The sequence below is a fragment of the Bos grunniens genome, chromosome 7 (genome assembly GCF_055505025.1).
Source record: "Bos grunniens cultivar Pamir isolate PY7600 chromosome 7, Bosgru_T2T1.0, whole genome shotgun sequence".
In the NCBI taxonomy this organism is placed as follows: Eukaryota; Metazoa; Chordata; class Mammalia; order Artiodactyla; family Bovidae; genus Bos; species Bos grunniens.
In genome coordinates this window covers 30414874-30439416 of record NC_141171.1, presented here as the reverse complement: position 1 = coordinate 30439416, position 24543 = coordinate 30414874, and the positions used below count along the sequence as shown (strand labels likewise).

The window sequence follows — 24543 nt, the reverse complement described above, 5'->3', positions numbered from 1 at the left end:
CATTTTTTGACAGGCACATTATCAATCTACTATGAGGCATACAGGGGTCTTTTTCCTTTGCTAAGTGGATCATAATTTACATTGGCTTTTTTCAGTTCTAATAAATGCTTTTACATATTTGAATGTATATACTTCATCACTGTGCACTGATAGTGTATCTGTCCCTTCTACCTGTCTTGTTAGAACTGTGTGTACAGCACATGTAACCTGGTTCAGAGTAAGAGCCTACAAGTTTTCTAATATATAAGAGGGGAAATGTTTACAGTCATGGACTTAGTATTTGGGCATCCCCAAAACTTCTGCTTTCTACCACAGTTCTTCCCGCAGGTTTTAGCTTATGTTTTAGGAGTGCTCTGGAGAATTTTTCCAAAATACTAATTCTTCCCACAAAGATGTAGTAAGCTAATTATACCTCAGGTAGGGTAGGGACAGGGTAGCAATGCCCATGTTTTGTTTTGGTTTTTTTCAAGAGCTCCCCTAGGGATTCTAACACATCTTAGAAGCATTTTTTTTTTCTAGATGGCTCAATCTTCCTGATAAATCATAAGCAATCCTGGAGAATCCCATCACAATTGCCCACTTTTACAACTTTATCTTTCATAAATCTACATGAGACTGCCATAATAACAATCGAATTTATCTTTATAACCACCTAAATAATATGGTCTTACTTGACCCTGAACTGCTATGGAAACTATTCTTCATGCCAGAATTTACTAAAGACTTCAGAGGCATTCATCATACATATCTAATCTACACTGAAATTTTTCAAGATAGATAAGCTTCATTTTTAACAGCTTGAGCCTTTTTTTTTCCCCCCAGCAAATATTTTTTAAGCCCATATTATGTGCTGAAGACTGGCCGCGCTCCAGGCATACAGATAGAAACCAAAATAGTTTTATTGAACTAACAATCTGACACTGATCAAATTATCACGCTAATGAAAATAAAAACAAACTGTTATAACATATCATAAAGAAACTAAGTAAGAGAAGAATACACCAGGAAAACATATAACAAAAACTTGACCTAGACTTGGACAGCAGGGGTCAGGGAAGATTTCTCTGGGAAAGTGATGCCTCAGCTGGAAACAGAGATTAGTATAGTTCACTGGGCCAAGAAAAGGCAGCATACACAAGATTCTAAAGGGTGAAGCATGCGTGGTGTGCCTGAGGACCTGAAGAAGACCGTACAGCAAAAGCAAGAGACGAGGTGAGACAGGGAGGCTGGGTGCAAACTATGCAAAGGTTGGTAGGGCAAGGTAGTAATTCTGATCTTTATTCTATGAGCATTAAGACAACCTCAAATGGTTTTAGAAGAGAGTGTCATGATTCCCAAACTTCAAAAACATCACTTAGGCTGCAACAGAAGAACAGGTTACAGGGGTCGCTCACTGAAGTAAAGAACACTTACAGCAAGGTCAAGTATGGATAGGAGGCCCGTGTTGAGTTTTAAATGCCTAAAACACCCAAGTAGAGCTGTCTAAAAGGCGATGAGATAAGTGGGTCCAGGGTGCAAAGGAAAGGTCTGGGATACAAATGTGCAAGTCCCAGAGATATAGACTGTCTCAAACTACAGGCATGAATAAGGTTGCTTAGCACCGTATAAGTCTAGAGCTGGGAGGTAGTCCAACATTTAATGGCTAGATGAAGGAAAATAAGCCTGCAGAGAGCCTGAGGCATGGCCAGAAAGTAGAGAAAAACAAGGAGAGTGGTGCTCAGAGAAGAGAATATACAAAAACAAGGACAACAGTGTTGATGCTGGTGATAAGTGTGATTTAGATGAGAAATGAAAAACGCCCAGGGAACTTAACTGCTGAGCCACTGGTGGTTTCTGACAACTGCCTGGGGCAATGGGGATGGAAAGCTGAGGAGAAGTGGTGAGAGGTGAAAAATGGGAAGGAGCACAGACAATTCTCTCATGAAATTTGGTTCAGTCATATATGAAGAGGATGTTTGCTAAGAGATTTATCTGAAAAAAATTCTAATTTGAGCTTTAACTTAAATATAACACAGAGTCATGCAAATAATTAAAAGAGATTATTCCAATATAGTCCTTAGCTTTGACTCAGGAAAAGAAGATTCAATTTACATTTGAATCTCAGTGCAATAAGTACGATTAATAGTCCAAATTACTGAGAATTTTTATAACTCTTTAGTGAACCATTTCTATTATTTCTAGAATGCAAATAAATTCTCAGTTTAAAGAGGTAACACATATTTTAACCCTACTTGCTGCTGAAGTCGGTGTTTATCCTCTTCTAGTTGCTTCATCTTCAACCTTTCCAGTTCTACTTGGTGCACACAATCTTCCTTGGCCCTCCGGATAGAATCCTGGAGTTCTTGCAGGTTCCGTTCACGCTCTGATTTCAGTTCTCTTCTTTCTCGTTGAAGCTTAAAAAGGTACATCTTTTAGAGAGTGATTCACTACTAGTTGCATTATATTGCTCAATATTATCCTTATATATACGGTCAAGTGTTCAGAATACTTTACAAACTGATTTTCATATTTTCAGGTATTAGAGAGTTGATGTTTAGGTATATTAAAATTAAAATTTTCAATCATTTACTACTAAAATACAAGGTATATCCCCAAATCCATATATGATGCATAAATTCAACTGAAAAGGGCTTAACTGTTTAAGATCCTGATCTAAATAACCTATTTTATTATACAAGCAAATATGCCCAAGTTTCTTTTCTTCTTTAGAAACTTATTTTTTTACCTAATCATATAGAAGATAATAGAGCCTTAGTATTAGAAACAAATACATATTATATTATATTTAGGTTTAACTATGTAAATCAATTTAGAAATCCCAGAAAATGTGTAAAGATAAGTTTAGAGTGATATACTGAGAAAATTTTAAGAAATATTTGGGTAAGGAATGGGCATATAAATTTCACAGGGAAGAAATTCTAATAATTTGAAGTGACCTTTATAGTAATGCAAAAAAGTATATCAGGTAAAATTCAATAAAACCTAACAAAAATACTAACAGCACAGTATTGGGTTGGTTAAAAAGTTCATTCAAATTTTTTACAAGACATTACAGGAAAACCCAAACAAGCTTTTTGGCCAATCAATACTAACATGTTTATCCTTTCTTGGGATATAATCTTTAATGGGCAAGAAAAAGGGATATTCCCTTCTTACTGAAATCAAAAGTATAATTCTAGGCCCCTGATGCTTTTCTGTAGGTAGTGCAACTATCCATTCCTGCCACATCATTGCAAAGATAACCAAAAGTCTCTACTATTGCAGAAGTCAGCCAAAGCTGACTGAATAATAATTAACCATTTTAAACAATAGTTTTCTACCTATTCCTCACCTTCTAATATATAAAAATATGCTTTACCCAGTTGAATAGCAGTTTCCCCCATAATGCCTAAAAGATAATGTCCATGAAATATATTTTATACAAAGGAAAAACAAACGAATAGTATGAATTCATGAATATCTATTTAATAAATGGATTCTGTGAAATAAAGACTCATGATAGATGAATACAGTACCTCCGATTCTGCAATGGCAAGCTGCTGCTCTCGCTTCTCCAAGTCAATTAGGGTTTTTTGAAGTTTTCCTTCAAGAATAGTATATTCAGCCACCTAAAATATAATAAAAATTACTTTTATCTTTTCCCCAAATTCAAAACACAAATTCAAAAGTGTACACATTTTTGTGTGTACTGAACACAAAGGATCTGAGAATAGGAAAATCATGAATTATATGCACCAATTCAAAGCAGAAATTCATTCTACTATGCTTTAAGGAAAGAAGCTGACCTAGCTTCTGCTTGGGTATCTGCAGTAATTTTCAGTCTCCGGAGGAAGCCCTTCGCCCATGGGGTGCTAAGGTAGACTGCCAGTAAAATCTTGTGTTTAGTTAAAAAAAAAAAAAAAAAAAACTAGCCCCTTAAAAATCTACATTGTTCAACAGTCCAATTTTCTTTTGAAGCCTTCTTATTCATTTATTTATATAGCTCTCTCCCTGGAACTAATATTGTTGATAGACCAACTAATCAGTTTCAAGTCAGTCCTCCTATTGTTCAGACCTGGTCTTTTATTACAGTTCAAATAACTGAGTTCTTAGTTGTTTCTAAAGTTAGAGTTGCTGCATGGGCCCGTACTTAGTATGCCAAATTCTACCCCAATGCCTAAAGTCCTGCTCCGCTCTGTCTTTAAAGATGTGAGTCCATGATGGGTGCTTGGTCTCCACAGGATCCTCTCTCATGGTTCAGTTCAGACTGATCATGTTTACTAGGACTTTCTGAACTAAATTTTCTGTCCTCCTTACCAGGTCCCAGGCTCCAACCTGGTTTTCTCTTTACTACTGCCAATAAAGCTCTGGTCTGATGCTCCTTAGAAGCCCACCCTTTAATCATGTTTCTCTCCCTTGGGAAGAAGAAAAAAAGCACCTTCACATATTTGACTCTAGCGATAGCCATCATATATCCTCCTAGTCTTTTTTTCTTCTCCAAGATAAACACAAGTTTCAACTATTATCCACATATTATTATTTCCACATCCTCTAGTATGTTGGACTTAATCTGGACTCTATATTCTAAACTAAGTCCTTTCACAAATATGGCACCCACATGTGATCTCACTCTTTCAGAAACTAAAGAATGTGCACTCAGAGACCAGGTCAACACATGTCTATGAATTTCATCTAAAACTGCACTTGCTATCTGAGGATCCTAATCACACCATTTGTTATGTCAAAGAAAATCCCCAGGGTTTTTATTTATAAACCTGGAATAACTATATCCACTGTCCAAGTTAATGTTTTACTCTGATGACAGAATTTGACATCTGTCCTTGTTAAACTGTATTTTATTTAGCCCAACATACTCATCAACCAAGATCATTTATTTATTAATTCTGTTAACTCTACCACGGACTTTTGGTTTAGCTTTAAATCTTAGGCAAATCACTAACATAAATGTGTCAAATTCTGTGTGCCACTTTGCAAAAGCAAAAATAGAGACACAGACCTAGAGAACAAATATATGGATACCAAGGGGGAAGGGGGTTAGGAGGAGGTGGGAGATTGGGATTGACACATATATACTATTGATAGTATATATAAAACAGATAACTAATGAGAACATACTGTAGAGCACAGAGAACTCTATAATGCACTGTGGTGATCGGAATGGGAAAGAAGTCCAAAAGGGAGGCAATATATGTAAAGTATGGCTGATTCATTGTGCTGTATAGTAGAAACTAACAATATTGTAAAGCAACGGTACTCCAATAAAAACTAATTTAAAACTATATAAAAAAATTCTGAGTGCCACATGTAAAAATGCCTTATAGGAAGACAGGTAAGAGTGTTCAAACCACGTGTATTTCCTCTGACAACCCAAATATCTGTGTTCCCAGAATTCTGCCTCAGGCTGTCTTCTCCTCTCAAACTATGTGACTTCCTGGGGTGACCTTATCTACATACCATCACATATACAAACAAATCCTAAGTTTGTATCGCAAAGTCAAACCTCGCTCCACAGATATAGACCTGTAAATCCAAATACCTGCTGAACATGCCAACATTCCCCATAAATCTCAAACGCAAAACTATGCAAAACCCGAAATCATTATCCTTTTAATTTAAACAAATGTTCATTGTACACCTCACAGACAACAGGCAAAACAAAGTCATGTGGAACCTATACTATGAGGGAAAACAAACTATAATCAAAGAAGTGAAATCTTTAATGTAATAGTAGGGAAATGCTATGAAGGAAACAAACCAGAATGAGGGGATGGCTAGTGCCTGGTGGCAGGTGAAGAGGACACTATTTTGGATATAGTGATCAGATTACTCTGAGCAGAAACCAGAAAGTATCTCTAAAGAAAAGCAGCCTGTAGATCCTGAGGCGAGAGGTGGCTCAGCATGTCTGACGAAATACAAGGAGGTCAACATGGTTAGAACAGACTCTGTGAACTGAAGGCTGGCAGAAGATGAGGTCACAGAGGAAGCGAGGGGATGGGTCACATAAGGCCTTGTAGGTCTGGTAAGAACTCCTGAGTTTTATTCTAAATGTGATGAATTGGATGGATTTTAAGCAGAGGAGTACATAATCTGACTTCCTCTACTCTTGGCTGATATGAGTATTAAAAAACTACAGGGGCCAGGAAAAGAGGACAAGGTACCAAGTTAAGAAGTAAACGCAGTAATCTGGAAAAGAGATGATGGTTGCTTAAACTCACAAAGTAGAATGAGAACTTTACAACAGTGTATGTCCATATCCGCACTTCCACACTTTGTGTTAGCATCAACTATTTTGCTTCTACATACATTACAAACATCAACAATGAAAAACTCATCAATCACATTAGAAAAATGGCTCAAAGATTAAATTGTGTTTAAAACTAAATGTGCTATATCATCTGAAGATAAACTATGATAAATAAAAATGTATTGGCTTTCCTGGTGGCTCAAAGAATACACCTGCCAAGACAGGACACATGGGTTCGATCCCTGGGCTGGGAACATCTCCTGGAGAAGGAAATGGCAACCCCCTCCAGCATTCTTGCCTGGGTAATCCCATGGACAGAGGAGCCTGGCAGGCTACAGCCCATGGGGTAGCAAAAGCATCGGACATGACGGAGCAACTAAACAACAAGGATACGTACTATAAGCTCTAGAGCAATCACTAAAAAAATACAACAAAAGAGATGTTACTAATAAAGCAACTGTAAAAATGGAATCATTAAAAAAAAAATCCAACGAATTGCAAAAGAAAACAGGAGAAGAGCAAAAAAGGAACAAGAAATGTGTGCAACAAATTGAAAACTGAGAGCAAGATAGTAGAATTAAACCCAAGCATATCAATAACTAAATTAAATGTAAATGGCTGAAAGTCAGAGAAGAGACCTGAAACAACTTTAAAGAATTTTCTAATCCACATACTGGGCAGTGTCTTGGTCCTAGTGTAGCAAACTCCCCTGCCACAGTTTGTCTTCTCCCGTTTATAGACATTCACAAACCACTAATATAAGAGTATTTTTAGAGACTTAAATTTGGCATATCTGAGACAGGCCTAATTTTCAAGGTTGTTTTACTCAGTAACTTGAGTATGAATAGATAAATATTAAATTTTGGCTTTCTGGAATAAGATCAGATGGTCTTATGTTATCATTTTTAAAGATGTGGTTTATTTCATGATTCAGTCTTTTAAAACAGCTTAAAAGTTTGGCATACTTTTCATTAACTAATAGATTATAATGTAATATTTATATACACTTAAATGTTTCATTTTCTTTTTAAATACAGAGATAGGCTCTTTCTCTAGAGTGTTCACTTTTTTTGGTTTTGAATATATTAGCTTTATTTTATTAATTTTTATTGATATATAGTTGCTTCACAATGTCTGTGCTGTAGAGCAAAGTGAATCAGCTATACATACACATATATACCCTCTTCTTTGGATTTCCTTCCCATTTAGGTCACCACAGAGCACTGTATAGAGTTCTCTGTACAGTAGGTTTTTTATATTTATTCACTTTTTGAACAGGCAACATATTTACAAGGTTCAAAATCTAAGAAGTACAAAACACTTTATAGTGAAAACTCTTCTTTCTACCCCTGACCCATTCATTCACTTTATCCAGGCCAATATATAACCACTATACTTCGTTATTCATTCCAGAGATTTGTATGTCTATGAAACATACTATCATTAATACTCTTTCTTTCCTCCTCCAGTTTTTATACAGTCATTACCTTTTTCTTTACTAGTGACTCTCTCTCTCGGTCCCTTTTCTTCCATTCCTCAGCAAGAGCTTGCATATGAGCCAGTTCTTTCTGCTTTAGCTGCCAAAGGAAGAAAAAAGAAAGAAAAAGAAAGTTAAGAAAAACTTTTCAAATAAATAAATATTTCAAATAACAGTTGTTCTCAGTTAAATAATACTGACCACTGATATTTCTTTCAGACATTCTGTTCTATTTAAAACACAACAGAGGATGCCTGATGTGAGTTATACCCATCTGAGGGTAATTCAGGACAGTATCAAGCTAACAGGAAGTTGTTTTGTACCTCTCTTATTTAACAACAGATGAGTCCAGCTTCCAGGAGGGTATGCTAAATCAGATCCTGCAATTACAGGAAACCTTCAAGTCCTTAAATTCTGACTTGGAGAAAGTTTAGAAGACTCCTTCTGAATGGCTTTTGCAAAGTGGTCACATTTTGAGTATTTATTGATAGTTCATCTTTTAAAATATTTATACTTACTTATTTGGCTCTGCCAGGTCTTAGTTGCAGCACGTGGGATCTTTTTAGTTGAGGCATGTGAACTCTTAAAATGTGACATGTGGTAATCTAGCTCCCTGACCAGGGATTGAACCTGGGCCCTCTGCATTGGGAGCGGGAAGTCTTAGCCATCTGACCAACAAGGAAGTCCCTTGAATATTTTTTAATTGTTAGGTTTTTTTTTTTTTTTTAAAGAGTAAGGCAATTCTTGAATTCAAAGGGACTAAATAAGGTACCCATGGAGAAGAGAGAAAAGCCTACCTTGCAGAAGGAAAGATACACTAAACTGGACAAAAATACTCTTAAAATAACATTTAAAAGGTAACCTGATTTTCAAAAATGTCTTCTTGCATCTCTTTCCACATTTCTAGCTCAAGAGCTGCTTTGTATTCTAAGGTTTCACGAGGCTCTGTCTGGATTTCTGAAGGACAGGGTGCTGGAGGAACAGAAGATGGCTTTTGTTGTACAGCAGATAAACCCTACGATATGAATTTTAAAAAACAGCATATTGAAACAAACACACATACATACACACATTAGGTCCATTTTAAAGAATAATTTCATAACATTCAATGACACATACCTGAGATGAATCAGAGACAAAAATCTCACGCATTTTCACTAGTCCGTAATCCTCTAAAGTCACTGTGTAAGAAAGATCTACTATCCTGTTATTTGACCTACAAATGAAATCAGAAATATTTAAAACCTCATGGAAACACTTTTATGTTTCCTTTTACTTCCCCAACACTAGAGCACTGAGTGGGCAACATGCCTTGCTCCTGACACTTGTTGCTCAAAGTGCAGCAGCTTCTATAGACTTCAAGACCTTCTATATATGTCATTTTATTTGGTCACAAACACAGTATTAAGTACATACCTATGTTCACTACAAAATTACCTATAACAGTAGTAGGTTATTTGAAAAACTTCAAAAGTATAAAAGAGAAATTTAAAATCTCACTCCCCACAAACAGTGCTAAAATTTCATTTTCTTGTCTCTTTTTTAGATTATGTAGATATGCAAGTACTCATGCATATTAAAATTCATACAGTTTTGTCCATTTTTCCATTTATACAGGAATATTTTCTCCAGTGTAATGACAAACACTAATTCAAAAATGTAACTTTTAAAGCCTGTAAAACATACTAATGAATTTATGTAGTAAAATTTTAAACACATAACAATTCCCCTCCTCAGTTATATACAGATTATTCTGAACTCTTTTTTCTGCTTTTCTTAGACTGTACATACTCGTTCATAAATCTTTTGCTGGATATGAGCACTGCTTCAGGATTAAATCCTGGAAGTAGGATAATAATATGTTTATCATAATGAATACCTCTCTGTATCACAGAACTGCATGGGGCATTAAATAAAAGACAAAATGTTAAAGGAAAATAAAATTTTGGCAACAAAAATATGTGGCTTTGTTTAAATCAAAACTTTAAGGATTAGATTCACACAATTAGAACTCTTAATTAATCAACTTTTACATTTCTTTCTTCTCATCTCAGATTTTAAAAGAAATGAGTAAAGTAAAATGAAGCAGTATCATCTCTGAAGTTTTCACTTAAGTAAACCTCTTGAAACTTGTCTACACAGCAGGTCAATAAATATTCAAAGCAATCATCATTAAAATAACTTCCAACAAGTAATGATTGTTTTCATTATACTCTACTTGACCTAACAGAAAAGAATGCTAAGTTTTAAAAGAATTTTCAATTAACCAGAACAACTGATTTTCTAAAAAAAAATTGTTCCAGATCTCCAAGTAAATAAGAAACTTTACTAAACCCTTCAGTCTCTGGAAGTGGCATGGAGAAGGAAGAGTGAGGGAAGAAATTCCAATAATACTTAAGACATCTCAGCTTTTCACCGGGCCTGCTTTTCTTCCACATTCTTACTGCACTTTAAAAATAAAGGCAGGTGATATATAAGAGATAACTGTTGAATGATTTCATTTAAAATATATGAACTCCAGTTTTTCACTGTGGTAGTGAATTTCAGAGCAAAAAAACAAAAATCAGTTTTTTAAGTCAAACATCTGTAAAATTCGCCAACTATATTTAAGGCAAAAGTTTACATATTTTTCAAGTAGAAAAATTCAAAATAATGTAAAAATACATTATAAATTTGACTTGAATTACTAAATTTAAAAAAAAGCCTGATCCTGAACTTAAAATTATGAAGTCTAAAGAGAGGGGAGAGAAATACACACTCAACACTCTTAGGTATTATGGTACCAGATTCACTCTGTGAGGGTATACTAGGTATCAGAAAGCTAACGAGCAAACTAGGATATAGCCCCCATGGGTCAAAGAAAAAAGATATGAAAAAATGACATTAAAGAATAAGATTATAACTAGCTAAAGAGAATAAAAAGCAAAGACTAAATACAGGAAGTGCATTACCCTTGTGTTGCAACAATAGGCACACTTTCACTGAAAGTTTGTCGCCAACACTGTTCACCATTAGAACCTAAAAAGCGAGTTTTTTCTGAAGACAAGATGTTAGAAAGCTGGATTCTGGCGATTCCCAGAAGTAAATCTTTACTCATTTTATCCTTGTGCCATAATTCAACCAGCAATGGAATCCTAAGGAAAAGAGAAACGTGTTCATACTTATCAACTGTGAACTAAGGCTTTTCTGGACTAAAACTTTTGAAGTCCTTTAATGTAGTCAAGCATGTTTTTGTTACCTGGAATGTAAAGGCTCGATTCCACAACTAAATAGAAAATATTATTACATTTTTGTTTTTTTACACCTCTTGCTATGCAATAAAGAAAACCCTTCAAACACTATTCCCGCAAATGGTCACATAATGTTTATTTTTTCTCTTTTAAAATTCTTTTTGAATTGTGATACTCTGAGAAAGTAAAAAAATATTTCAAAGATTTCATTTTTCTTCACAAATCCATTTCAGATAGCTGGATCAACATCTCTATTTTATACAGATGAAAAAAAAAACAGAAAAATAATGCATTACAGTCATTAAATGAATCAATAAGAATTAAACAGTCTGTATTTATCTTCACATTGTATTAGGAAAAAGCAAGATTACTTTTCAAAGAGCCTTCATTATTGTTTTAATAAAGTTCTAATATCCCAACTCAGGCAAACAAGATATGAAAATCTGAAAAGAGCCTTCATAAACACATACTGATAAAACCTTACAGTGGAAGCACAAGTGTCACAGCTGTTAAGTTTGTTTCTAGATTCTCAAATGCATAAGCTGCTGTGGATTTAGCTATGTAAAGGAATTCCTCTTGTCAATAAGATACAAATTTTCGAGAGCTGATTTGAAAAAATACTATCATACATACCACGTACACATTACCTTAGGAAGGTATCCTGGAGCTGATGAGGCAAAGTTGCAAAATCGAATGCACAGTAAGACTGGGGAAGAAAAACCTCCATGTTTTTCCGAACTTCTACAGGAGGATTAGTCATAATAGGAGCTGCACTTCCAAAGAAAGGATATGAGTACCTAGAATTTAAGAAAAACAAAAATCCTAAAGCAGTGTACAGATGAGACTTATAACCTATGAAAAAGAGAGTATAATATGAATATTACGAGCATATAAATTTTAATAGATAAATGATACAAATACATTACGGTTTTACTATCACCAACTTTAAAATTATATAAATATTTTCAGCATTAACATAAAAAAAATCACAGAAATTACAGGGAAAAAATGCATTATTTGTCCAGCACTGGCTTCCAAAGGTGCTTTACAAGTCATCTCCAAATGATGCTCTGGGGAAGAAGAATACTGTAATTTGAAGGCAATACACTGAGTAAGGAAGAAAGAGTCACTTTGATAAATTCCCAATAAGACAAAGATTTAGAAGTGAAAATGACTCCCTTAAACAAAAACAGTGCTGGTACCTTTGAGGTGTATAAATGTAGCAAATTAGCCTGCTGTACACATTACAGACAGAGGATGAGATGGCTGGATGGCATCACTGACTTGATGGACGTGAGTCTGAGTGAACTGCGGGAGTTGGTGAAGGACAGGGAGGCCTGGCGTGCTGTGATTCATGGGTCGCAAAGAGTCGGACACGACTGAACTGAACTGAACTGACCACATTAAATTCACACAATGTTATATGTCAAAAATATTCTTATGAAGAAATAATAAAACTAAAATGTGGGGAAAAAAATTCCGCACTGTTTTTATCATTTTCATCTTTGCACTCCAAGGAACAGCTTTTATGACATAGTATACTATCAAGAAACACTTGCTAAGTTTAATTTCTAAACTTATTTTCCTTTATATAATAATGTCCTGATTTTTTTATGAGCTAAAAAAACCCTTGCTATGCTATGCTAAGTCACTTCAGTCGTGTCTGACTCTGTGCGACCCCATGGATGGCAGCCCACCAGGCTCCCCCGAAAAAAACCCTTAGTCAACTCCTAAAGGATGCATTCATAGTATTTTGTCTCTGAACTGAGAATATACTACAAAAGAATCAAAGAGTGGCATAACATTATTTCTTTCAACATAAGTCACACCAGATTAAACAGAAGAATGACCGGCCTACTGCTGCTGAATGCCCGGCCTATACAACTTATTTTGTATTTAAAGTCAAATATAAAGATTTTGTAATGCTCACTTAAATTTCATCTTATAATTTGTTGTTTATTGACAAAACTAGGATTTAAACTCTACTAGTGAAAACTACTTTTTCTATTAATACAAGAAGAATCCTGTGCATACATTCAACTCCTAAACAATTACATAAACTGAATTTCGGGTCATCTCACAGAGTTCATCCTCTAGAAATTTAACCCCCTACTACAGATGTAGTGATTAAAAAAAAAAAGGGAAACACATTAAACTTTTTTCTAATATAACTGTTATCTCACAAATTCCATTAGGTAATTGGACACAACAATTTCATATCAATGCAGAGCATGATAACATAAAATCTATCAAATGTAAAATGCCCAACATTTTTTTTTAAAGCCTTAAAATGAATCAAAGAGAAGTAGTAGTCCTTATGATCAAGTACTTTCTACAGAGTATTAAGTGGATTCTAACTATGTCCTTGGGGCAGAATACTCTTTCTACTTTTCTTTGTCAAGTGTCTGGCCGCCCTCATATATTAACATATCTCTGAATCTGTCTTCTTCACTAGGCTGAGCTCTTTGTCTGTATGCCCCCTGCCCTAATACTGGGCAAACTGCTGGCTTACTTAGTCACTTAATGATTAAACAAATGGCCCTGTGGCAATCAGGAAACACAAAAACTAATATGTGCTTTCTAAGTGAGCTTGTTCAAGACTTTCCCTCAAAACATCTGTTCATTTTATTTTCTGGCTGTACCACAAGCATGTGGGATCTTAGCACCCTGACCAGGGACTGAACCCATGCCCCTGCAGTGGAAGTGCACAGTCTTAACCACTGCATCACCAGGGAAATCCTTCATCCAATTTTAGATCATCCCTGTACTTCTGGCCAACATCAGCTCTAAGACCAGTTTCTCCAGTAGCAGCAAGAGAGAAAAAGGAACAGTTTTATATTATATAAACCCTGTTAGAAAAGCTATGTCTATAAGAGAAAACTCTTTCTGGGCTTTCAATTTTTAAATAAAAACAGTCTTTCAGCCATGATTCTCAGACTTTAACATGAAGTAAAAGGCAGAGCTTAAGCTGTGAGTCTAGACTTCCATTCTACGACTTCACTGTCACATTCAGTGCTGGGTCCCTTTGATTCTGTCCTTTATTCACACCAAAGCTCAGAGGACTTTGGAAACAATTTGATAAACAATCAAAAGAACTGTAAAATTAGATACAATAGGAGTGGACTTAAGGCTTCCTGGGTGACTCAGTAGTAAAGAATCCACCTGCCAATGATGGAGACCAGGGTTTGATCCCTGGATAGAAAGATCTGAAGAAGGAAATGGCAACCCACTCGAGTATTCTTGCCTGGAGAAGTCCATGGACAGAGTAGCCTGGAGGGCTACAGTCCACAGGATCACAAAGAGTTGGACACAACTGAGCATACACACACCCACGGAGTTGACTTAGGCATCTGAAAGGCAGATGTGCCTCAAACAACAGCAGGAAGCAACAAAAAGCTGATGAAGTTCTTGGGAATGGTAATCCAAGACAACAGAAAAATTTTCTAATTTTTTGCATGTTAGTCACATAAAGACCAAAAATTTTATTATAAATCCTAATGCTTGCTCCAAAGTAATTTATAAGAACCTAAAGATTCCAAACTAAAACACACAATATTACATTTAATATATTTATCAGCTGAAAAGTCTATGAAAATGTAATATTAAAAATAAGCCACTACATAAAGCCATTTAACAGACTGAATTTCAATTCTCTAAACAGTGTGGACACATTCCACTTCCAGTTCATTAGATATGGTTTTTAGATTCATACGCATAAAAGGTAGATATCAGTAATATAACCTTCCATTATAATGCAATTTTATAGAAAAATCAGATACTATACATCCAAGTATTTTGAACTGTGGCAACTTTTCCAGAAATAAGACATTTTAAGTTCAAGAGTCAATATATTCTGAAACAGAGCATTAACAAATACTGTAAAATGCCTATAATTACTATATCAGAATAGGCAAGATTACTACCCTTCATACCATCAATGCCACCCTCCATTATCTTCAAAGTCATTAGGATACAACAGGTTTAATCCTTCTAGTCCACTGATTTAACAAATGTTATAATTTCTTTGGTGACATTGTCTGCAACACCCCAAATACAGAAAAGGCATTTCTTCTCAGAAAACAACACTCTGAAACCAAATCATACCTTAGTATACAGTTGATTGGAAAGCCAACCTCCAAATCATGGATACTCCTCAAGTCTATTGAAAAGCAAAAATGATGTGATGTTGCAGGAACAGCAATCTTCTGTCCTGAGGCTGTTTCTGAAGCAATAGATGTTGTCACTGGCTTGGCCAGTAATGCAGGTACAGAAGAACTGATAGCTAAGGTGAACGTAAAAATTAAAAAAAAAAAGTCCATTTGTAAACAATTTCTCTTAAGTTACTCAGATAACTTAAAGATATAATCTCAAAGACTCAACTATTTGATTAAATAAACATATGAACTGAAGCATAAACTTCCAAGTGATTTGTCCAAAATTATGTAGGCTTTAATTCCCATCATAGAACTGTGGGGGGGGGGGGAACCTTACTCTCATTCTCAAGATGTAGTACAAAACTTAAAAAGCATATAGTACTGATGCAGCAGTGTCTGACAGTAGCCTGGTGCTAACTTATTTTTAAGAAGCAGATGCATATAACTTAGTATTGCAAAGATTGTATTTGAGACTTACTGCACATATACATCAGTATTTTACAGTAATTATGTAAATAATTACATCTGGTTTTTTTAAAAAGTAGCTTGGTTATCTTAGACACATATGACATAGTCTAACAAAATAAAACTTGACAAAGGCAAGTATCAATGATAACACTTGTATGTGGAATCCACAGAGAGTGGTACAAATGGTCTTATCTAACAGAAAATACAGTCACGGACGTAAAAAACAAACTTACGGTCACCAGGGGTTAAAGCAGGGGGAGGGATAAATTGGGATACGGGGCTGACATACACACACTACTCTACACAAAACAGGTGACTAATAAGGACCTACTGTATAGCACAGGGAACTCAATACTCTGTAATGGCCTTGGGAAAAGAATCTCAGAAAGAGCAGATATATGTATAGTTGATTCACTGTGCTGTACACCTGACACTAAAACAACATTGTAAATCAACTATACTCTAATAAAAATATTTTTAATTGAAAAGACAGAGCTATCTATTCCAATCCTATTATATATCACAGGTGTTTAGTGAATGGCTCAAGTCCTATAGCTACTTATGGAAACACCTATACCTTGCACCCAAACTTCTAATTCCTAATCCACCACTGCTCTTACAATTTATACTACTAAATTTAACTACAGATTCTTATGTAACAGATAAAAAAAACTGTGTAAGACAGATAAATATGTATTCTCAAACTGTCTCAACTTTAGGATCAAAAATGATTAAGTTTACTGTAAGAGGCAGTTAGTATCTCTTTTCTCTAAAATTCTAATGAATTTGAGACAATGAATTTGAGATTGCTAAAAATCTACTTCAAAGAACTATATTCTTTAATTTCCTTTGAATAAGATACTATTTCTAGTATGAAAGTCAATGAAAAATTCTCTGTTAACAAATTCTATTATGAAGTTAAGTAAGTTGCAATTACTTCAAACTGATTTTTTATTTAAACATCACCACACATTACCGGCTCTTTAAAAAAACTTACAGTTTTTAGCACCCATGAAAACTCTCACAGTCATGTATCAGACCAGAAAATCTATACCTAAAAGATCTGTGAAAAGAACATCTTACCCTTTGGATTGAGTTTTGTGTCCTTATCATACAGTAAGCTTTCCACTTCACTTTCTGTGGCATCGTCTTTTGTTGGAGGTGACTGGTTGTGGGGTGGAACAGGGGACTCGCTTGGTGACTGTGGCCCAGTATGTGTGTTCTCCTTTATGGGGGTTAAAACTCTCTTCTTTGAATGATGTGGCTCATGTTCATTCTGGGTCTTTAATTCAATTAAAGACTAAAAACAATTTTTAAATAAAGTATAATTTGCAAAGAACTTTCCTTCATAATTAAGCAAAAAATGTGATGTTGTTTTAAAAAAAAAAAAATAGCTTCCTTTCCCAGTTTGGATATTCCTAGTCTATTTTTCTTCATAATTTGCATATTTTCTTATAGCATCTAGGACCAGAAAAAGGGAGATGAACAGGAAGGAAATATGATATCCAGAGCTCAGTATCAAAATGCATCCTAATGCCTAAGAAGGGATATTCAATAAAAGAAGTCAGGCATAGGTGTCCCCGAGAATGGTTATTCCTACCAAAGCAATGCAAAGGAGGGCCACATTACTAGAAAACAAAAACGAAAACCCAGAAGTCTAGTATGATTTTCTTTCTTTGCTCCACTATCCTCCAAAAATACATGCATATGTGTCCTTTTTTTTTTTCCCCATATGTGTCTTTTTAAACTCTTACTTTAGTTCACAGTCTGCATAAAAATCAGTTCTTTAAAAGAACAGGACACTAAAGTTGACCCAAGGGCTATATGTAATCAAAAAACATCTACATTCAAATAAATGTTTCTATTGCCTGGAAACAGCATGAGGACTGTGAAGCACTAATGAACCGAGAACCTTAGCTAAGGTTGAGTCAACTAAAAAAGATTTATTAATGCAGATCCCCAAAAACCAGGTCTACAAACAGTCTCTTGTACCAGAGTCCCATAGTCATTGACTGTGAGTTGGGGTGTGGGAAATGGTTTCCACTATGTGAGAAAACTGGACTGAAAGACTCTGGGCAGAGTCACTTATGAACCATGGCAGAAGCCACAGCACTTTTCAGAAGGGTCTTTTTAAAGAAGGGGTTATCATATAATGAAGACCACTAATTAAGAGCGATAAATACTCTCTTATGTGAGATAATGCACCTGAAATTAGACTTTTGTAACTAATCATGACTGACATATCAGAGAAGCTGGAGGAGGGGAAGGCGCGTTGCTACTTGCCTGGGCGTCCATGCCTTCCCTCTGCAGAGCCACAGACACTCCCACAGTGGGGGCCAGCTCCACAGGAATAGGTGCAAGCTTTTGTTTGGCTCGGTTTGGAGGGTCAAGGGTAAAAGCACCCTCAACTGTGACTGGGCGATGGTTGATTTCTGTACTACCCTTTTTCAGTAGTCCTGTTAAGGGTATTTCTGTACTTCCAAGTGACTGATCTCCACAGCAGAGATGGATCTAATATGAAAGGGAAAGTCAAAACCAGGATTTACACTTTCTCCTTTATCCTAAACACACAAACTTAACAACAAAGTTATAAAATGATCCAGAGAAGGAAAACAGAATGCAGGTTATCTTACTGACTGCCAGTGACTAAGATTCTCACACCTGATTGCTAAAACTGTTGATAAAGCACAGTTACCCAGAACTCAATAATAGTTATTAATTCTTTTCACTTTTCCTTTCAGTATTGTACACTCTATGTGTTACTTTTTAAAAAATTTATTTTTTAATTGAAGGATAATTGCTTTACAGAATTTTGTTGTTTTCAGTCAAACTTCAACATGAATCATCCATAGGCATTATGTGTTACTTCTTGTTCTCTTTTCTGTCTCTTTGGTGAGCTATGGTTACTTCAGTATTTTACTATACTATCTTATTGTACTATGCAAATTGTATAATGAGTACACGAATTTAAACAGAAAAATACATCCACTATTCTTTTCTCTTTTCATTATAACATTAATTTAAGCACAGTTCTTAAAAAATAAGTGAGTGGATCCAGCCCTGTTTGAACTAAAGAACTTCAAATAATTGTTTTATTTGAAAACAATATCATAAAACACTATGAATCTTTCTTTTTTCTTGCTTTTCAAACTCTATATATAAAACAGTGCTTAACAGTAAAAGATAAAAGAGAATACCACTGAGATGGAATGTACTGTGAATCACTGCTAGCTAATAAAAAAAAACTTGGACATTACCACCTTTGGAAACTACCAAAAAAAAAACAAAAAAAAACAGCTGATCCAGGTATGTGTTACATAACTATTTTTTCCCCTTACAACATTGAAGCCTCAGCAAACCTACTATTCACATGAACAATATGCAATCATTACATAAAAATATTTTTAATTCTCGTGTCAATAATGACCAATAACATTCTTAATGTTATTAAGTGTGATATTTTTAATGGGCTGGAAAGAAAGGATTTCTATGACTTAGAAGTCCATAAGAATCAAACTGATATGTAAGTCAATAGTTTGGTGAGGAATAAATAATATGTTAGATATAAGATCAAACTACTTTTGTCCTTCATTTCATCATTTTATATAATCTTCAACATTCTAAATACCTTGGATTTAGCAACCACCTCTAAAATTTAGTTCCACTAAAATTTCTTTATGCTTTTTGTACTATCCACCCAAAGCACAAGCAAAGTCTACTGAAACACTTTAGCATATAAAAAGGACTACTCCACCCTACTTCACCACCCATTTCAGTCTAATTAAAGTTAATCATAATGAACAGAGAAGTAATTTCAGATTAGACAAACTTTTCTAAGAAATAAAGTCCTATTTAAAATTGGTTTACAAAATTACTTAATTCAAGGGCAGGTTTAAAAAGTTGTTTTATTATCTCTCTGCTTTAATAGCAAAAAGGTTTATAAATTCTGAACTCTAGAGTGTGATCTGTATGGTAACAGCTAATCTCCAGTAACAATAATGAAACGTGTCTGATGTTCACAGGTCTGAGTTCCAGGTACAATTTGTTATTGAATATGATAAATGATTGATAACTGACCTACCTCTTTTCAAAATAACTAAAGTGTTACATCTCCTAACATTCTGAAATAACTGTCATCTTATGACTTACAAGTCAGGATAATTCCTAAAAAAATAAGAGATATGGTAGAAAGATGGCATGTACTTCAGCAACAAGAGAGTTTAGGCACCTCTTTAATGCTTAAAAAAAAAGACTTTAATTGGAAACAATTTTCTGCTATACTTACCTGTAGTTTAGAATGAAGAGTCAGGTAAACACGAAGAATTTCTATACTGCTCCGTATACGAACAGATGCTCTCTCTGGCTCAAAGTTTGGGTTGATCAAATCACTGAAAGGTTCATTTGTAACATCATTTCCCAGTAAAGAATAATAAAAGAAAAACTCAGGCTGTCTTTCTGGAAGTTTCATGGTACATGGAATTAACTAAACAGTTAAGGGGGAAAAAAAAGATTATTACTTTATAAACCACTAACCATGCTTATAAATGTCTGATGAACTCCAAAAACATTTGCTAAAATGATTTTTATTTCAGGCCTTAAATTAGTAACTCAAAATTTCTAAATCTCTGCCAAACTGCTACTAAGTTACTAGTTTTAATTTTTAAAGGTTTACTTAGACAAGCAAAATGAAACTAAAATATTTTTATACATTTATATTGTATAACATAACACTTATGTTGTTTTAGAGTTCACATTTAATTAGTCCATGAAAAGTCCATAAATATTATTTTAGAAGAAAGTAGTAAAATATTTGACACTGAACTTTTCCTTATGAATTCTCAGTCCAGGGCTTTTGATGAAAGAAAAAAAAATGGTTTTTTAGTTATTCCTACAAAACTTGGAAACTTATAGTAAATTAATAGCTACAAAAGGCTATCTTCCACCCATTATAAAGAGCTACTGCAGGGGGAAAATGGAGCCCTTCACCAATGAAATGTTTACTGAGGGTGGAACGAGATGGTGGAGTAGAAGGATGTGAGCTCACCGCTTCTCAAAAAATAACCACCAAAATCACAACTGCTAAACAACCACTGGGGGGAAAGAAAGGAAGAAAAACCACTAGAGCATACCAAAAAAAGATATCCTACATCCAAAGACAAAGAAGCCACGACACGGGGGTAGGACAGGGACAATCACGATAAAATCAAAGTCCATACCCCTGGGTGGGCAACCCACAAACCACAAAACAATTATATCACAAAAGTTCTCCCACAGGAGTGAAAGTTCTGAGCCCCACATCAGGCTCTGCAGTGTGGAGGGCTGGTCTTGCGAGAAGCCCCCAGAGCATCTGGCTTTGAAGGCCAGCAAAGTCTGCTCACAGGAAATCCACAGACGAGGGAAAACAGGAACTCCCCTCTTGGAGGATGCACACCAGGAACACAGGAAAAAGCAGGGACCTCACAAGATCCGGGGCCAGACCTAGCTGCTGATGTTGCAGTGCCCTGTGAAGGTGTGACAGGTGGGGAGGATGTGGCTCACTGCAGGGACAGACACTCGTGGTGGTGTTTCTGGGGAGTACCCACTGGCGTGAGCCCTCCTGGTGACCACATTTTTTAACTAAGACCTGGCCCCACCCAACAGCCTGTAGGCTCTAGTGCTGGGACGCAACAAGTCAAGCAATGAACAGGGCAAGACACAGCCCCACCAATTAGCAGATAGGCTGCATAAAGGCTTTCTGAGCCCACAGCTGCCCACTAAACACAGCCTTTAATATGGCCCTGCCCACCAAAAGATGACTCCCAGGCCCACCAGCCAATAGGCAGGGACCAGTCCTTCCTACCAGGAGGCCTGGACAAGCTCCTTGGGCTGGCTTCATCCACCACAGGCAGAAAGCAGAAGCAAAAAAGAACTACAATCCTACAGCCTGTGGAAGAGAAACTGAAATCACAGAAAGAAAAAATGATATACCAGAAGAACTTGTCCCAGACAAAGGAACAAGAGAAGACCCCAGAACAGTAACTAAGTGAAGTGAAGATGGCCAATCTATGTGAAAAAGAATTTAGAGTAATGATACTAAAGATGATCCAAGATCTTAGAAAAAGAATGGAGGTATAGATTGAAAATCTGGAAGATAACTAAGGGGACATTTCATTCAAAGATGGGCACAATAAAGGACAGAAACAGCAAGGACCTAACAGAAGTAAAAGAGATTAAGAAGCGGTGGCAAGAATTAACAGAAGATAAAAATGGTCCTAATGGCCCATATAACCATGATGGTGTGCTCACTCACCTAGAGCCAGACATCCTGGGGTGTGAAGTCAAGTAGACCTTAGGAAGCATTACTACAAACCAAGCAAGTGGAGGTGATTGAAATCCAGTTGAGCTATTTCAAATCCTAAAAGATAATACTGTGAAAGTACTGCACTCTACATGCCAACCAATTTGGAAAACTCAGCAGTGGCCACAGGACTGGAAAAGGTCAGTTTTCATTCCAATCCCAAAGAAGAGCAATGCCAAGGAATGTTCAAACTACCGTACAACTGCATTCATTTCACATGAAGCAAGGTAGTACTCAAAATTCTTCAAGCTAGGCTTCAACAGTACATGACCCAAGAACTACCAGATGTACAAGCTGGACTTAGAAAAGGTAAAGGAACCAGAGATCAAATTGCCCAGTATCTGTTGGATCATAGAGAAAGCAAGGGAATTCCAGAAGAACATCTACTTCTGCTACTTCTGGGTCGTGAAGATCTTTTTTGTATAGTTCTGTGTATTCTTGCCACCTCTTAATATCTTCTGCTTCTGTTAGGCCCATACCATTTCTGTCCTTTTTTGTGCCCATCTTTGCACAAAAAGTTCCCTTGGTATCTCTAATTTTCTTGACGAGATCTCTAACCTTTCCCATTCTACTGTTTTCCTGTATTTCTTTGCACTGCGATCACTGAGGAAGGCTTTCTTAGCTCTCCTTGCAATTCTTTGGAACTCTGCATTTAAATGGGGGTATCTTTCCTTTTCTTCTTTGCCTTTCGCTTCTCTTCTTTTCATAGCTATTTGTAAGTCCTCCTCAGACAACCATTTTGCCTTTTTCCATTTCTTTTTCTTGGGGATGGTTTTGATCACTGCCTCTTGTACAATGTCACAAACCTTTGTATTATTATATATGTTATTACTTTAATCCCTTACTTTTAAATGTATTTGTTTAATTGATTAGATTTTAATCATTAATCAAATCTAAAATCATAATCAAAAACTACTAATCTTGTAGTTATAAAGAACAAATTCTGGAGTTCTCTCCTCAACCTTGGTTCCACCAATGGCTTGCCTTGAGACTAGACAAGTACTTAATCACTCTGCAGCTCCACTTCTCTTATGGTTATTTGAAGGATTAAAAGAAATAATACATGTTCATTTCTACAATTCTACCTAGCACACAGTCAACTGTTACATGAATGGGAAAATACCTGAGGAAAAAATATTCTGCCCTTATGGGTGATTATTTCTGAGTTTACTTAAAAGAAACTTTCATTTTCTTTTACTTTCTTCTGTAATCAGGAAGCAACAAAAATTTTTAAGAAATAAAGAGAGCCCCTTTATATTTCATAGTACACTTACTTCTAAGTAATTCCCATTAAGGGAAGAGATGCTTTTAAAAATCCTTTATCACCCTTGGATTTACAAACAGTTTTGTTTTGTTTTTTTTCACCCTTAATTTTACTATTTAAAAAGGAGGTAAGATTATTATCATCCAGTATTCTTACTCTAATCTCACTCCTCCATTCTACTACTTTACAGTACCAGTATTCTAAGTCCCTTATCTGCATCTGAAAAATGTTTCTTTCTTTATTGCTAGATGTTTTATCACATGGCCTTTGACTAGCTTGAGAAGAAAAAAGCTAAAATGCTATTTTTAAAAATCCTTGGGCTAGTCCAAAAAAAAAAAGCAAACAAGTAATACTAAGCAATATCAGGGTATGAATAAATTACTGTACTTAATTTTTTGTGTGTTTTAAAAAATTATTGTAAAATACATGTAACAGAAAATTTAACATTTTAACCATTAAATACTGTGCCTTTCAGTAACATTAGGTACATTCACAATATTGTGCAACCACCACCACTACCTTGTTCCAGAACTTTTCCATCACCCCAAACAGAAACACCAGAACCATTAAGCGGCCACTCCCATTCCACGCCCTGGAAATCACAAATCTGCTTTTTGTCTCCATGAGTTTGCCTATTCTGGACACTTTTTTATAAATGGAATCATACAGTATGTGGCCTTTTATATGTGGCTTATGTTGCTCAGCATGCCTCCAACATTCACCCTTGTTTTAGCATGTATCAGTACCTCATTTGCTTTACAGTTAAATAATATTCCATTAATATTCCATTGTGTATGTGTGCGTATAATTAATCCATTCATCCATGATGGACACTGTGTTATTTCTGTGATATTCTGGGATTGTGAATAATGCTGCTATGAATATTCAAATATTTTTTATTTGAATACCTTGTTTTCAATTCTTTTGGTATATACCCAGTAGTGCAATTGTAGAGTTCTATGGTAATTTTCTGTTTAATCTTTGGAGGTACATATTTGGCTTAATTTTTATCAGAGATATCAAATAGCTTGCCAGACAAGGTTGTTTTATATTTTTAACTAAGCTGAGTGATTTGTCCTAATCAGTTCCTTTGTATTACCAAGAACTGAATTAGTTTTAGTGGTAGATTCAAATAGGTCGATTAGCTCTCACCATATGGCACATGTATGTATGTATAGCTTCATACATACAAACTACATGTTAAGCATATTAGTTTTATTTCACTCCTCACATACACCCACAAAGCTGGTAGTATCAATACCATACAACCAAGAAAATTCAAGCCTGAGAAAGGTTAAGTAAGTTCCCTAAATTAAAGAAGCTAGTAAGTATGAAAATGAGACTCCAGCTCAAATTGATCTTACTCCAA

General features: G+C 35.4%; 1 protein-coding gene across 13 annotated transcripts in view; it reads right to left on the bottom strand.

Annotated features, from left to right (window-relative positions):
* Nucleotides 1–24543, bottom strand: part of CEP120 (centrosomal protein 120) — a 170986-nt gene that overhangs the window by 21666 nt on the left and 124777 nt on the right. For all 13 annotated transcript variants that reach the window (XM_086410653.1, XM_086410643.1, XM_086410644.1 and 10 more), the window contains 11 exons: nucleotides 19859–20056; nucleotides 17857–18084; nucleotides 16657–16873; nucleotides 15056–15233; nucleotides 11599–11748; nucleotides 10673–10855; nucleotides 8841–8937; nucleotides 8584–8736; nucleotides 7732–7821; nucleotides 3516–3608; nucleotides 2232–2393 (listed from right to left, as the gene is read on the bottom strand). In XM_086410653.1, the coding sequence (XP_086266779.1) occupies nucleotides 2232–2393; nucleotides 3516–3608; nucleotides 7732–7821; nucleotides 8584–8736; nucleotides 8841–8937; nucleotides 10673–10855; nucleotides 11599–11748; nucleotides 15056–15233; nucleotides 16657–16873; nucleotides 17857–18084; nucleotides 19859–20056 (1749 nt within the window). The remainder of the gene's footprint in view (nucleotides 1–2231; nucleotides 2394–3515; nucleotides 3609–7731; nucleotides 7822–8583; nucleotides 8737–8840; nucleotides 8938–10672; nucleotides 10856–11598; nucleotides 11749–15055; nucleotides 15234–16656; nucleotides 16874–17856; nucleotides 18085–19858; nucleotides 20057–24543) is intronic.